The 15,262-nt window shown below is 36.8% G+C and overlaps 1 protein-coding gene across 2 annotated transcripts in view; it reads right to left on the bottom strand.

Moving 5' to 3' along the window:
* The window catches only part of traf7 (TNF receptor-associated factor 7), a 19,834-nt gene extending 9,022 nt beyond the window's left edge, over positions 1–10,812 (bottom strand). The window contains exons 1-17 of one of the 2 annotated variants that reach the window (XM_048195433.1): positions 10,680–10,812; positions 9,548–9,680; positions 8,593–8,650; positions 8,173–8,258; positions 6,069–6,185; positions 5,832–5,924; positions 5,523–5,556; positions 4,306–4,489; positions 4,068–4,202; positions 3,767–3,984; positions 3,595–3,668; positions 3,452–3,500; positions 3,240–3,367; positions 3,073–3,155; positions 2,832–2,871; positions 632–748; positions 117–239 (exon numbers count right to left, since the gene is read on the bottom strand). In XM_048195433.1, coding sequence (XP_048051390.1) covers positions 117–239; positions 632–748; positions 2,832–2,871; positions 3,073–3,155; positions 3,240–3,367; positions 3,452–3,500; positions 3,595–3,668; positions 3,767–3,984; positions 4,068–4,202; positions 4,306–4,489; positions 5,523–5,556; positions 5,832–5,924; positions 6,069–6,185; positions 8,173–8,258; positions 8,593–8,650; positions 9,548–9,643 — 1,635 coding nt within the window. In that variant the 5' untranslated portion in view covers positions 9,644–9,680; positions 10,680–10,812. Of the gene's footprint in view, positions 1–116; positions 240–631; positions 749–2,831; positions 2,872–3,072; positions 3,156–3,239; positions 3,368–3,451; positions 3,501–3,594; positions 3,669–3,766; positions 3,985–4,067; positions 4,203–4,305; positions 4,490–5,522; positions 5,557–5,831; positions 5,925–6,068; positions 6,186–8,172; positions 8,259–8,592; positions 8,651–9,547; positions 9,681–10,468; positions 10,623–10,679 lie in introns of those variants that run through there. The other variant, XM_048195442.1, reaches the window with a different exon arrangement.
* Positions 10,813–15,262: the final 4,450 nt, after the last annotated feature.

Here is a 15,262-nt window from a genome sequence, read left to right as displayed (position 1 = left end):
ACCATCTTATTACTCAATCAACAGCAGATTGTCCTTTATTATATCATCTGAGCATTCCTGAAGCAACTGTCAGAGCCGTTATCTATTTAAGCAGTTAAAAGTTGAAAACTTCTAACCTTTATGGTTTGATAAGATCCACTGTACAGATGATTCTGAGAAGCAACCAGAGCTCGAACCCAGTGATTCAAGCCAGTCAGTTCCTTCTTTAGCTTCAGCTCTGTGCCCACAATATCCCACACCTACAAAGAGAGGAAGAAAGATGTTTCATCAATTAAAGAACATTCAGAATTGGCAAACTGGAAAGTCCCAGAGAGATGAGATCATTTTACTGTTATCCTCCACTCCCTCATTCCTCCCACACATCACCATGGTGATACGAGCACAGCTTGTGCTTTTCAGACAAGCTCTCAGAGCCAAGTAGATCTAATTTTGCTCCACTTGTGCCTCAGTAACCCAAGTCAGTGCTTTTCTCTTCTCTGCTGGAGCACCGACCGCATCCTCCACATCACTTAAACATCAAACAGCTAACATGCACATCAGCAAATGGGGCAGAATAAAGCTCAATATTAGCTGCTTGATTGGGTATGTGTCTGCAGACACGCAAATCTTCTCTACAACAGGCGCAACTGACCTTAATGGCTTTGAGAGAGCCGCTGAAGAGCATGTTGTGAGAGGACACCAGAGTGCACACAGGGTTGTCGTGTGCCCGAATAGTGTTCACTTTCTGCAAGGTCTGGATATCCCAAACCTGAGGAAGAGCAAGTGTATATCTGCATTAGCTGCACATGAACCGTGTCTTGAATAGGGATGTGCGAGATTAAACGATACTGCTGCTGCTAATAGAACTGGAAATACTATTAGTTTACTTTTTTTTTTTGCACATTTAATGTTTTGCTATATATTCTTACAGAGGCTACGTTTACATTACCGTCATGTTAATGTTAAATTTTAAAATAAATATATTATTTTGAAAAGCGTATATCTATAGCATTCGTTTTCACTCGCGGCAGGTTCAGACTTCAGAGAAATGTCCGCTCGGAAGATGTGCAACGTGAGAGAGCATTTTGTGTATTTTTCTTTTATGTCACGTCAAACTAGTGTATAATTAAGCCTGCTACTACTGGTTATACAACAATACGGTATGAAACAGTACGGATTAAAGGAGAAACGTTCTGAATGAAACTTACTTGACACTTGAACAGTTGGTATATCAACATCCTAACAAAGAGAATACGCATAAATAATGTACAGTTGTCAGAACACGTCAAGCCTTTTGCGATTTTGCCGCCTATCATTTGTGCAGATTTCATACACGAGAAACATGTTCAAACCTGGACACGCAAATGGTTGCCATGGTCACAAACAATACCTTAAAGTGCCGACTTATGTGGAATAACTTTTATTTTAGGAAATCTGTTTATAATAGGCTATTAGATTTGAACTTATTGGTCTTGCGCTGCCTATTGATTTAGTTGATTTGAATAAATATGTCTATAATGGCTAACATTGCTTAAGGGGTTAGTTCACCCAAAAATTGAAAATTCTGTCACTCACTCTCATGTTGTTCCAAACCCATAAGTCTTTTGTTCATCTTCGTAACAGACATGAAGATCTTTTTATGAAGATTTCTGTCCCTTCATTGACAGATACACAACTACGACTTTGACACTTCAAAAAGTCAAAGTGATTGTAAAACTAATCCACATGAATTGAGCGGTTTAGTCCAAATTTCCTGAATTGAATTTAGGCTTTCAATCACATATAAACATTGACCAGCGAACATAAACAGAAGCTAAACCGAATCTGCTTTATGCGTGAGAACAAATGTCTTCCAGAAGCTCAAACGTGCTGCGTAACACACCAGAATGAACCTCATTGGTTCTCGCATGTCAAGCAAACATGCTTGAGCTTCCGTGAACCACAACTGATGTGTGAGTTGATGAAATTTCAATTCATATGGATTAGTTTTAAGTTCGGATCACACCAAGCCGACTGTTGGCCGTTGGGCAGTTTTTGTTCATCGGCCGACTAAGTTTTCTCAGTGTGTTCTGCACCGTCGACTGAAGTTGGTCCTCATTGGGGTTTTTTCGAATCGGAGTCGGAGCTCGTCGGTCAGTCGGCCAACTGATCATTCTGATTGGCTGTTCAGCTACTGCCACCTGCTGGTATGGAAAGGCATTTCTTCTTACACAGGTGCAGAACAGACGTGCTACTTGGCCGTCGGGCGCTGAGCGTCGGTTTGGTGTGTCAGGCCAACTTTGGACCAAGACGCTGCTGACGCGAGCCAATCCCGCAGTCTGCTTTCGTCGCCACTAGTTCATCGGCGTCGGCTTAGTGTGTTCCGGGCTTTAGACTTATTTTTATGAAGCTTCAAAGTGGTAATTGCATAGTTGTTAATGGAGGGACAGAAAACGCTCATATTTCATCAAAAAGATCTTCATTTGTGTCCTGAAGAAGAACAAAAATCTTACGGGTGTGGAACGACATGAGGGTGAGTAATTAATGACAGAAATGTAATTTTTTGAGTGAACTAACCCTTTAAGTGAACGCTCAAGTTTAATATACAAGGATCACATACGATGGCAAGTACATCGCATTTTTCTGACCTATTTTTTAGCAGCATTCAGTATGGGATTTGACTGTTCATAGATTAACTAATCTATTTCAAATGGATCACAAACAAAGACTGTCTGTTAACCCGAAGGGTTAAGGGTTAGACTAGTCGGTTGCAAAATGTTGAACTTTTAAATGTTAATGAAACTAGTCGTTGAGCACATCCCTATTCATTAACAGTTTAATTCCTCTGACATATGCATTTCAGGAACACTCACAATGATCGTGCAATCAGCTGAGCCACTGTAGAGCTTGTTCCTGCAGCAGAAAGAAGAAAAGGATTTATAAGATCTCCTGTCCACTTAAAGCCATCATGAAACAACATTTGCAATCCCTTTCTCAAATCAATTGTCAATTTTTATTATAGCTGTAAACATTTAATACATTACTACGATGACTGGCAGTGAAAAGTCATTTTAGAGTTTGATGAAAGACCATGAAAATTATAAAATTGCTCACCCCTGAATGCACAATGCCAACACTATGCCGTCATGGCCCTCTAGGGTCTTCTGGCACTTGTATGTGGTGCATGTGTCCCAAACCTATGATGAGCATAGAAGTACAGAAGATTTATCTGGATGAAGAGGGATACTCAGGGACAGATTGCTGATGGCAGGCGGAATTACCTTGATGGACTTATCTGATGACCCACTAAAGAGAAGATCACCGGTAGAATACACACACAAACACCATACCGGACCCTGGTGGCCCACAAAGGTACCCTTGCATTTGAAGATCTGCTGAGGGTCGTAGGCTGCAAAACATTTTATACAGTCAGATGATGACATTTCATTTTATTCACAGAAATGAAGAGTATAAATGAGAAAGAGACACTCACAGCCCAGTATACCCATATTGAGCCTGGCATTGATGTGGGACAGTTCATCCTGCAAAAGGAGGGATGAGTTAGAAAGCTCTTAATACTGGAACACTAAAACTGTACGTCTCAATTTGGCAAAACCAGAGCGAAAATAGACCAACGTTCAGCATGGAAGCATCTCTTCGGAACTCCATCAGATCTTCACTGAGCTTGCTCTGATTCTCATCCAGCACATCTGCCACATTAGCACAAGAAAACAACAACAATTTGAACATTCATGCATCTTTTGGCTTAAAAACTGTAAGCGGTTAAGAATTAGCTTTGTGTCCTTACCAAACTTGAGCTCCAAGTTCTTCTCCAGCTGGTCTAGTTTCTCAGAGAGTTTGCCCAGCATGGAGCGCAGGAATGAGATGTCCTGATCCTTCTGCGCCAGTGTCACCTGCATCTCATGGAATCTGTCATCCGTCTGCTGGAGAAACTCCTTCAGCCCCTCGAACTTACACACCTCCAGGTGCGTCTCATATGTATCCTGATTCCCAATAAAGGTGCAACTGGAGAGAAATCGGCAGAGATAAATTCAAGGTTCATCTACGGAACTGAAGAAAAGAATGTTAGCCTTTCCAAAATTCCATACCCATATTTAGAATGAGGGCATTTGATGTGTTCACACTCTTTCAGATGGGCCTCCAGGTTCATGGTGAGCAGCGGAGGGCAGTTGGGGTTGTTGGGACAGCGAACAGGTCTGTAGTCACAGCTCACTTCATGTTCTCTGCCACACAAAACAGAGTCATTATGCTTTCTTTGCACAACTATGTCGCAACAACAGAAATCACAAGCTGACCTTGCGAAAGGAAATGAACCTGTATACTCACTTCCTGGTGCTGAGCTTGATGGTGAAAGGACAGCCAAGTGGGTCAACCTCAAAGGCACCGGGCTTGCCTGAAGCAGCTGGCCGACAGCCGTACTTGCAGTGGATGAAAAGCTCACCGATTTGCTCAGCCACCGCTATGTTATTCACTACCACTGTGAGCTTGGAATTGTCCACAGGGCATTTCTCTGTGGAACCACAAGGTTTTTGGCAAAACAAAATAGTTACTCTATGTTAAAAACAAGTCAAATTAAGAGCATGAAATTAAAGATTCAGCATGGCGAGGAAATGAAACAGGAACAGAGGTAGAGATCTGTACTCGGTCTAAAATTAACTTAAAGCCACTCCTGCTAATGGCAAGCAAATTTAGAAACTATAAATAAATATTCAGATAGAAAGTATTCAGACTTCTTACTTTTTTCCACATATTGTTATGTTGCAGCTTTATGATAAAATGCACTAAATTATTTTTTAACATCAATCTGCACTCCATACTTGATTAATGGCGAAGCAAAAACATATTAAAAAGAACATTACAAATGTATTAAAATGAAAAAAAAAAAAAACCCTGAAATCTTAATATTTCTTACCAGCTCTGTAAAGTTATTTTGCTATTTTTTTTTTATTACAAATTTATATTTTTGTCTGTGACTCTGACCATAAAATTATTAACCTCACAAAAACATCAAGAGAATTTGTGAAATATATTCCACCAGTGTTTCCCACAGGATTTTGTGAGATTTTGTGATTTTCGCGTTTCAAAATGCCAAACTGCTGAAATCACGACTTTGGCGCTTTGAAACACTGATTTGAAACATAAGATTCAAAGCAGTGTTTTGAAATCGGCCATCGCTAGATATCATTGAAAAGTCGTTATTTTGGGGTTTTTTGCGCACAAAAAGTTCTCTCGTCACTTTATAATATTAAGGTAGAACCACTGAACTCACATGAACTGTTTTAAATATGTTTTAAGAACCTTTCTGGATCTTGAGAAGTTCAGTGGCATTGCTGTCTATAGAGAGGCCTCACTGAGCAATCGGATTTCATCAAAAATATCTTAATTTGTGTTCTGAAGATGAATGACGGTCTTGCGGTCTTTTTTATTTGTAATTGTGTAAATTGTGTTGAGCCCTCACTGTACTTCCTCACAGCTGGCAGAAACAGTCATCATGGGAAAGGTGAAAGCAAGACAAATGCATAGATTAAAATTGCTATACTTACCAGAGGTCAAGGCACATCGCCTGCAGAATGTGTGCTGAGGTGACAAGAGGAAGAAAAAGAGAGCACAATGAGAGTGAATAAGAGATGAATTTTACTTTTTCATCTACTCAGCTATTTTAAATGTAATTCATCTCTCAACGGACACTTGTACTGTGGTGTTCAACAGCCCGACAGTGCCGTAGGAAACGGGTCAATGAGGCGTGCTGTTCACGGCCCAAACTGACAGGAAATCAATAAATGGCCTGAAACCAGATCATGACAGACAGCCCCATCCTGAGGGAGAGGTGAGGGGACGGTTGGCTGACTCACTCCGCAGGTGGTGATGACGGGGTCCTTGAACACGCTGCAGCACAGCTGGCAACAAAGCTTAACGGAGGGCTGCTCTGCAAACACCTGCGGCTCCTGGGTAAGAAAAGAGAGTGAGGGCGAGAGAGAGAGAGAGAGAGAGAGAATGTCAATCCTGGCAAAGGTGTATGTCTGTCAGCCTTTTGCGTCACTACACTAGATCAACATGCGAATAGGAAACAGAAGATTGCTGACACTCACTGTGTCTTCCTCTTCCTCATGCAGGGAAAAGGTGGAGCGCAACGACATGTTGGACTCAGAATGCAGGGAGCGAATCGAGATGGCAGAGTCTGACCGACGAGGGGTACTGATGGGCGGCTGTAGGGACAGAGTCAGTTTATTTTTATTTCAACACTTTTTTTTTTTTCTTTTCTTTTCTTTTTTTTTTTTACTTTTTTTGAATGAGATGGAGGGTATTCCAGAAAGCAGATTAAGTGACATACTCATAAGTGTACGGATAAGTAAACCGATTACCTTAACCCTTACTTCCAAAAAGGTAACTTACAGGGTATGTAAGTAGCCATAACAACTTATTCTCTGAACATAACCTGCTCTAAAGAGAAGTATTCATGCATTCATACATGCCCTATCGTACCATGCTTCAGTGGGCATGACAGATTTTACACAATAATATATTATGTAGTTACAAAATTTCTTAAACTATAAAGCACTATTATAACAAAGCAATGTTTATTTGATTTTAATCTATTTATATTATTCTCCTCATCTCACACATCATGGATCTGCATTCAACATTTTTTTCCAGAGGTATTATATATATAATAATTTATTTCTATAACAAAAAATAAGTGACATCTCACCTTACAACAAATGTATAAGCAAAATGGCTAAACATAAAAAAAAAAAACTTATATAACCATTTTTTAGTTCAAGCAATAATTTTTCATGTATAATTTTAATATTTAGCAAAAACAAACAATATAATTGTTCACATTACTAAAAAACTGATTGAAGATTATAAGTCAAAAGATTAAAAAAAAAAATTGCACAACCACCCAGTAGGTGGCAATATGCAGTAAGAATGTAAATTGCCATTAAAAAAAAGAAGGGGAAAAAAAAAAAGTAGTATGGTGCACCTCCCCTTCCCTACTATACAGTATGCGAAAAACAGTACACCAAAAGAGTAGTATGTCCAAAGACATAGTATTTGAAAAACAGACTATATAGTATATATTTTATTATATATATTAGACTATATATTTTTTTAATGATCATGAAGTAAATTCAAATTCAAATGTAGTACCTATTCAGTACTCTATTTCGGACATAGCGTTTGCGTTTTCACCATTAACATACTCTGAGTTTACTGAACTTCCGTTTGCATTCACAGAACCGATAATTTCAAGAAAGGTTTGGGTTAACCAACCGAAAGTTATGGTAAGTTAACCCTGCTTTCCGGAATAGAAAAAGCCACAGAGTAAGACACGCCCCCTCTTTTCAAAATCCCGCTTTACAAAGATACTGTTGATACCACTGTAATCAGGAAAGACATGTGTTACCAAAATCAACAGTAGTAAAACAACTGTTTATGTTGCTGAATATAGTCCTTAACTAAAATATTCTGATTCAACTACCTCAAGCTTCCCACTTCTCATAAATGGGCTTTCCTGTGAATGTGCAAAATGACTGACAGGATGAAAGCACCTCAACATCTTCTGATTCACTTAAATTTGGTGGAAAAGCAAATCTGTTGCACCTAGCAAGGCACAAAAAACAGCCGACATCTATACAAATATTCACGCTGTGGTGTCTGGGAAAAAATAAACGGTATACATAGCCACTCATAAACAGATACAGTCAAACCAAAATTTATTCAGACACCTTGAACATTTCTTTCATTAATACAGTTTATTCACTATAGTTTTAAAAAATGGTAATAAAATATGACAAGATCTCAGAGTTAAACTGTGTCAGAAAAAATTAACCTTAATTATGTCAGATAACACTTAAGCAAAACATGGTCAGGAGGACAAAGTGTCTGAATAATTTTTGGTCCCAAATTTGTATCAATTTTACTGGTAGTCCACTGTATGAAGAATTTTTGGGTATAATGTCACATGCTATCCTCACTTACATACATGAACTATAGCGTCCTGCACCCTCTAGTAAAAATATATCTGAATAATTTTTGGTTTGAAAACGAAGAACCTTCCAAACAGCAAATCAGCTAATCCAGAAGCCCACTGTGATGCACGTCAATGACAAAATCGTGAGGTTTTTGATTTCCATTCCACAGTATGTAAATGTGATTGTCTGTTTTGAAAAGGGATGGCGTTGTGATTACCATGCCATCATCGTCGTCACGAGGCGAGTAGGTCAGAGTGCTGGAGGATGAAGGGGTTCTACGATGCTGTTTGTAATTGGTTTCCGCTGAAATGAAAAAGCACAGTTACAAGCGACTGATTGAACCATGTTGCTAGGCAAACACTCACATGGATTTCTGTCCAATCAGTGCTGATCTAGGTCAATTTCAACACCAGTAATTACTTTCATAGTGGTTTGAGATACGACACTCAAAATGTAAATCTTAGTCAATTTGATAACCTTTATTTTTTAGGCTGTACCAACATACATATTTTTAAATATTTTGTTTCCCTGAGGACCACTTCAAATGTTAAGTCTTTTTTTTTTTTTTTGCCATATTTTTGTATTTAATGACCATTTTCCAGCCTCTAGTCCAAGTATTTCAAGAGATAACACTGACCTTTTGCTACTTGAGGGACTGCTGGAAACGTGGATCCAAAACTAGCTTCCATTTTGGTCTGCAATCAAAGATTATGAAATAAGAAAACAATGAGAATTTTTGCCACTGAAGTCTTTCCATAGCTCAATAAATGAAGAGTTTGGTTCCAAAACGCGATAAACGCCATTTTCAAAAAATTTTGTTTCCGCCAAAATCAGTATTGTATCTGGTCGGTATTGAAAAGTCATTTATTAATTTTGTGCAAAATGCGATATCCGTCGTGTTATTCTGTCATGTTTTCTCCCTTTCTTTCCAAAACGCGACAAACGCCAGTCTCCTTTTTCTGCGGAACGCGATATATCTGCTCTTAACCAATCACAGCGCACCACTGAAAACAATGTGCGTGGAATGTAAACATTGAAGTTTTTTTTAAAAAGCCGTTTTTAATATCAATGTACTCGGCAAATGTGTTTACTTAACCGTGCGGTGGCGCCAGATGCTCTTTAATCAGTAATAACAAATAATTTATAACTTTAACAAGATGACCCGTTGAATTCATTTTGGGAGCGACGGCTGAATGTATTTTTAGTAAAATGCCTGAATATAAAGATAAATATTGGCAAAGTTTAGACCCTGTCATATATGTGAATCAACTTACTTTGTTGTGTATTTTCAATTTGAAAAATAACTTTTATATTGATGGATTAATTGCATTTTGAAAAAAAAAAAGTGTCATGGATTTATTGCATTTTGGGGAAGTTTTTATAATAAACTTTTTAAAATCAAAATATAGATTTGAATTTTTAATGTTTTTATAACCAAAAGATGCTATGTGAAAGTCTGAAACAGGAAATAGTGGTTTTCATCTTGCCACTTTATTGGTAAAGAAAACACCTTTTTACTCAAAATAATAAAAATGGAGTTATTGCGTTTTGGAACCAAACTCTTCAAATGTAAATACATATCACATTCTTACCCGGTTGCTGATGTCAGGTGAGGGTACAGCGATAGTGGCACCTGGCACAGATCCTCCTGAGAATCGATTGAAACGTGACGGTTTACAACAGCTCATAATACAGCAAAGCCCTGTAGAAAAGAGCTGCTGCAGCCTGTAGACAATAGGGAAAAAATATATTGTTAACATACATCCATATCTACATATAGTTTATGAAACAAGATATTATGGTACACACACACACAGGCATGTCTGTGATATGCAATACTTCATCTAATACTATTGTAAACAGCATTGTGCTCATTTTTGCTATTAAGATACTTCATGGAATACCTGTATTTTGTATGAAAATTATAAATCAACCCACAGGACCATTTAAAATAAACTAGTAGAAAAAATGTGATTAAAATGGTGAAAACGTTTAAGAAATGGTGACCTGGTACAGAACCTTAGATAAACATCCTATTTATTATTTTGACATTCTCTTAAAATATAAGTATCCATAGACACTTTTCCGTCAACTAACGTTACCCATTCTCGAAAACGTGAAGCTCACTCTCGTTATATACATTTACATTTAACATATAAGCTGTGAAGACATTTAGACACTTCCTGACACAGCGTCAAAACAAATCAAAAGCGTTCATCTGTCAAAATAAACAGTGCCGGCGGCTGTATGTCAGCAGAACAGCAACATCAACGCTTTAGGTGTCCTTATGACTAAAAAATGGTGAGATTTAGAATGGTCCGATCGCAAAAATACTGTTAAACTAGACAGCTAACTATGTTTTGAGACACAGCCAAGATTTGTTAGCGGGTGATTGCGAAAAATCGCTCAGTCTTGTAACGTAAGCATCGGATTAAACGGAAATAAAAGACATAATTTGTTTACTACACCATATTTACAACAACAACCCCGTTAAAACACAAGCAAGCACACACGTTTGATGATGTACGAGTGATTCGCATGCCTAAAGTGAGCTGCTAGCTGTGTTGGCTAGCCGACGAAGTTGGTTTTTCGAGCAGCTTTAATAAAACATCGGATTCAGCTTTACGAAATGTTGTCAGATAGACCTCTAGCTCTGCTACAGAAAAGACATGATGACAAGATACATCTCGCATGTCTATTTAGCCAAACAATGTAGGATCTCACCATTGATGCTAAATCAAAGTCTGCAGATGGTCCAATTTTAATCTTTCTCTCACACGCCCAGGCTCGCGCAGCAAGGGTTTGTGGGAAATGTAGTGCGGAACAGCAGATGCGCTTCATTGTCGGGAATTGACACAACACGTTCCTGGAATCGGCGATAAATTATTGCATATTAAAGACTATCAGAACAATTATGATTTTATTGGGGATTTTCAATCATGTCAATTGAAAAAGAATATAGGCTAACAAAGTAATTAAGGCTATCCCAATGGCATAATAATGTTAACCAAATTCTCAGATTTAGATGTTAGTAATACAACCTTACAAAATCCTCAGCTTTTTGTAAATGGTCTCTCCTTTTTTGATAAACATTTCAATAACAATTTTATAAGAAATTCCTTTAATGTTGGATCCATTCCTTCATGTCAATCAAAATGGCTTAAAACTCATTGGTCTATATTGGCACAGCATTTGGACTTTACTATATATAATATCTAATAAAGTAAAAGAAATCATTGACAAAATTATTCATACACTGCGTTCCAAATTATTATGCAATTGACATATCAGTAAGATTTCAGTACAATAAACATTCAGATTTTAGTTTTTCTAAGAAAATGTTTGTTTGTTTATTTATCCATGTCTTTTTAGATAACTGGTATCAATCTCAGACAAAATAATTTGCCAGGTCTATGGAAACCCTACTTAGAGGTTGTTCCACATTATTAAGCAAGTCACAGTTCTCATGCAATATGGGGAGGAAGAAAGATCTTTCTGAAGATGAAAAGCATGAAATGGTGCAATGTTGTGCAAAAGGCATGAAAACAACTAATATTGTGTGAAACTGAATGGAGATTATCGAATTATCATAAGATTTGTGAGTGATTTAGAGCACAACAGAACTCGATCAGATAAAGGCTTATTAATGAAAGTTCCTGTCAAAAAAAAAGTATTGTATTAAAAGGGCAGCTATAAAAAAGCCAGTGTTGAGTAGCAAACAGGTATTTGAAGCTCCTGGTGTCTCTGGAGTCTTGAGAACCTCACCATGCAGGCTGGCAGTTGTGCGTAAAGATGCATTTTAGACACCACTAACCAAACATTTACAGTGGGTGTAGAAATACATTTTCAAACAGGTTTATTGCTGTGGTGTTTTTTTGCAGCATGGGATAGAGCATAGTGCATTGTACAATACACTGTAAAAAATTACCGTGATTTTAACAGTAAAAGACTGTAAAAATGCTGCGGTGAAAAACTGTTAATTGGTTTACAGAAAGTTTCCATACTATATACGGTGAATAACTGTAATAGATCTAACGGTACATTTAATGTAATTTTACGGTAAAATACCGTTAAATTCACAGTTTTTGAAAGTGAAAAATAACAATTCATTGTCAAATTTACAGTGAAAAACCGTAAATTGACATTCCCACAATTCCCTGCGTGACACTTCACATTTGATATATTTTTGTTGAAATAACTGTTTCTTCTTAGTTTTTCTCATTTTTTTCTAATCAGTTATGTACATTAGGGTTTTATGTTACATCTAATGTTGTTAAATTAATGTTTATTGCATTTTTAAAATTTCATGCATGTTACCATGATGGTGTTTAGTGTGTGTGTGAATGACACTGTGTGCACCTTCTATATATTAGTATTGTCCTTCTCAGCTTGTGGAAAAGCTGCTTGTGATGAACTTTGATTCATCATGTGACTCTCATCACCACTGTGTTTGGTGACTGTCAGTGTATTATAAAGGTACAAAACAGATATTAGTACTTCATTAGGTTGGTAAATTAACATTATATCAGTTAATGAAATACGTTATTTTACCGTAAATTTTACTGGGATTTTTTTTACAGTGTACTGAAATCCAATGTTAAATATACATATTTAAAATGTAAAATTCACATGTAACTCCGTAAGTATGTTTACGGTTTGATGTCATTTTTACAGTATTATTCTGGTAACCACAGCTGCCGGTATTTTTCCGTAGAAACAACGGGATTTTTTTTACAGTGTAGTGCATTGTACTGTGCATTATCCTCCTTTTATATAACATAGCTGAAAATGGCCAGTTATGAACTTCACATATCTTGCAAAAGTCATTTTAATCCTCTTTATCTCACTTCCCAGTATTCCAGCCCAAATCATCACCCACCAGCTCCGTCGCAGTCTTGTTGGAACATGGTGGCCATTCACCAACCATCATCCATTTAGACCATCCATTGTAGTACGGCATTAGTCAGTGAATAAAACTATTTGAAAATGAGTCTTCATGTATTTCTATACCCACTGTAAATGTTTCTCTTTGTTAGGTTTGGTTTGGAGTGGCTGAAATGCATCTTTACGCACAACTGCCAGCCTGCATGGAGAGTTTCTTTAGACTCCAGAGGCACCAGCAGCTTCAAATACCTGTTTGCTGCTCAACACTGGCTTTTTTATAGCTGCCCTTTTAATACAATTAATTTTTTTGACAGGAACTTTCATTAATAAGCCTTTATCTGACCGAGTTCTGTTGTGCTCTAAATCACTCACAAATCTTAATCTGATAATCTCCATTCAGTTTCACACAATATTAGTTGTTTTCGTGCCTTTTGCACAACATTGCACCATTTCATGCTTTTCATCTTCAGAAAGATCTTTCTTCCTCCCCATATTGCATGAGAACTGTGACTTGCTTAATAATGTGGAACAACCTCTAAGTAGGGTTTCTATAGACCTGGCAAATTATTTTGTCTGAGATTGATACCAGTTATCTAAAAAGACATGGATAAATAAACAAACAAACATTTTCTTAGAAAAACTAAAATCTGAATGTTTATTGTACAGAAATCTTACTGATTTGTCTCTTGCATAATAATTTGGAACGCAGTGTAGATGTTATCCTGTAAATGCAGCATTAGTAGATATATCCATACTGTCTGTGATAAATGAACTTTTTGAGTATCTGAGGATATTGAACATTTATTTCTTTATTGCCCATTTCTATTTATTTTTGGACTGACTTTAAAATAGACATAACAAAAAAATTAAACAGAGCTCTTAATTTAGAACCCCATGACATTTTACTTTGTTTTCAAAACCCATAACAAAATTATGTTATTAATTATTAATTATTTTAATTATTTTGGCAAAGTTTTATATTCATAAGACAAAAATAACTCAAAAGAAACCCTCATATATTACCTTTTATAACACTGATCTCACAATATATTTTGAAACTCTTTCAAACATGAGATCACAGAACAAAAAGCTTATAAAAACAATGCAAATTCTAAAGCTTTTCAAATTCATGTAACTGCCCTAATAATTATGTAGCACTTTGTATCCTATTATTTTTTCTTTTTTTATTGTTATTTTTTCATATACATTTTCTTTTTGTATTTTAGTTATTGTTGGTACTCTTTGTTTTATATGCTCTGATATGTATTACAATGTCTTATACTTGTCTTGTAAAATAAAACACACACACACACACACACACACACACACAAATCATGTCAATGAGTCGAATCTTTTGAATCCTGCAGGTTGCGCCATATGTGTATATGAATCATGATTGAGTGATGTAACTGATTGGCTCAATTGATTTAACTCCGAGTCGTTCAGCAAGTCTGCATGTTTTGAAGACAATAAAATCACCAAAGCAATCACACGCTTCAAAAAATAGACTTCAAGGAAAAAGTGAGCATGGAAATGAACGATTCGTGCGATTCGTTCATTTAAAAGATTCATTCACGAAACAACATTCGACATGCGCGTGTCTAACGTCACGTTTACACACTTTGTTAGTAAATCTTTTATTTATGATTGTAAGGTTTTCATAATTCCGTGTACAGTTTTTGTGTAGCCTACAGTCTATTCTGCATCTACATTTTTGTTTCCATTACGAGTCTGGATCTACCATATTGGGTTTTTTAGTTAAACGGAAGGGGGTGCTGTTTGCTCAGATCCTGAGTCTGGACATGAATTCAACTCCTCTCTGTAATTCACATTTCACTCGGCAGATCATTATAGAGTCTGGCAGCAGAAATGGCTCTAACACTATAATTTAGACAATAATACTCTTGTATCTACAGATGTTCCTTAAGTTTTTGTCAAGTAGCCTATAGATATTTTAGTGAAATATTCCTTCATGTGTAACACAATTGGTAAAAGCATGTCACCTGTTGTATTGCAGTATTTTAGGAATATGTAATGCACGTGAAAATATTATAATAGGTTACCTAAAATTGTGTCCTATATTCAATATATAAGATCACAACAATGCTTTGACATTTGTATTGTTGTGTGCACTTGTGAAGGGGAATGATTTGACATGCATTCACCTGGCTGGAGATGCTCCGTTATGCCGTTCTCAGAGTCACAGGTATCTTAAGGCGAAAAATAATGCAGAAATGTGAATATGTCTAGGCTGCTACGGTCTTGTTTCTTTTCAGTTGCAACCTCCATTAGAGATCCCCTGCATGTTCTCTTTGTGTTAAAGCACTAATGGCAGAGCTTCTCATGGACACCCATCAATTTAGGACACATGGGATATGTCTTTATCTTCAGAATGTGGTCCCAGGCTATTATAGGGTATCTGT

This window comes from Megalobrama amblycephala, linkage group LG1, assembly GCF_018812025.1.
Source record: "Megalobrama amblycephala isolate DHTTF-2021 linkage group LG1, ASM1881202v1, whole genome shotgun sequence".
Lineage (NCBI taxonomy): Eukaryota > Metazoa > Chordata > Actinopteri > Cypriniformes > Xenocyprididae > Megalobrama > Megalobrama amblycephala.
This window is presented reverse-complemented; position numbering and strand designations above follow the sequence as displayed.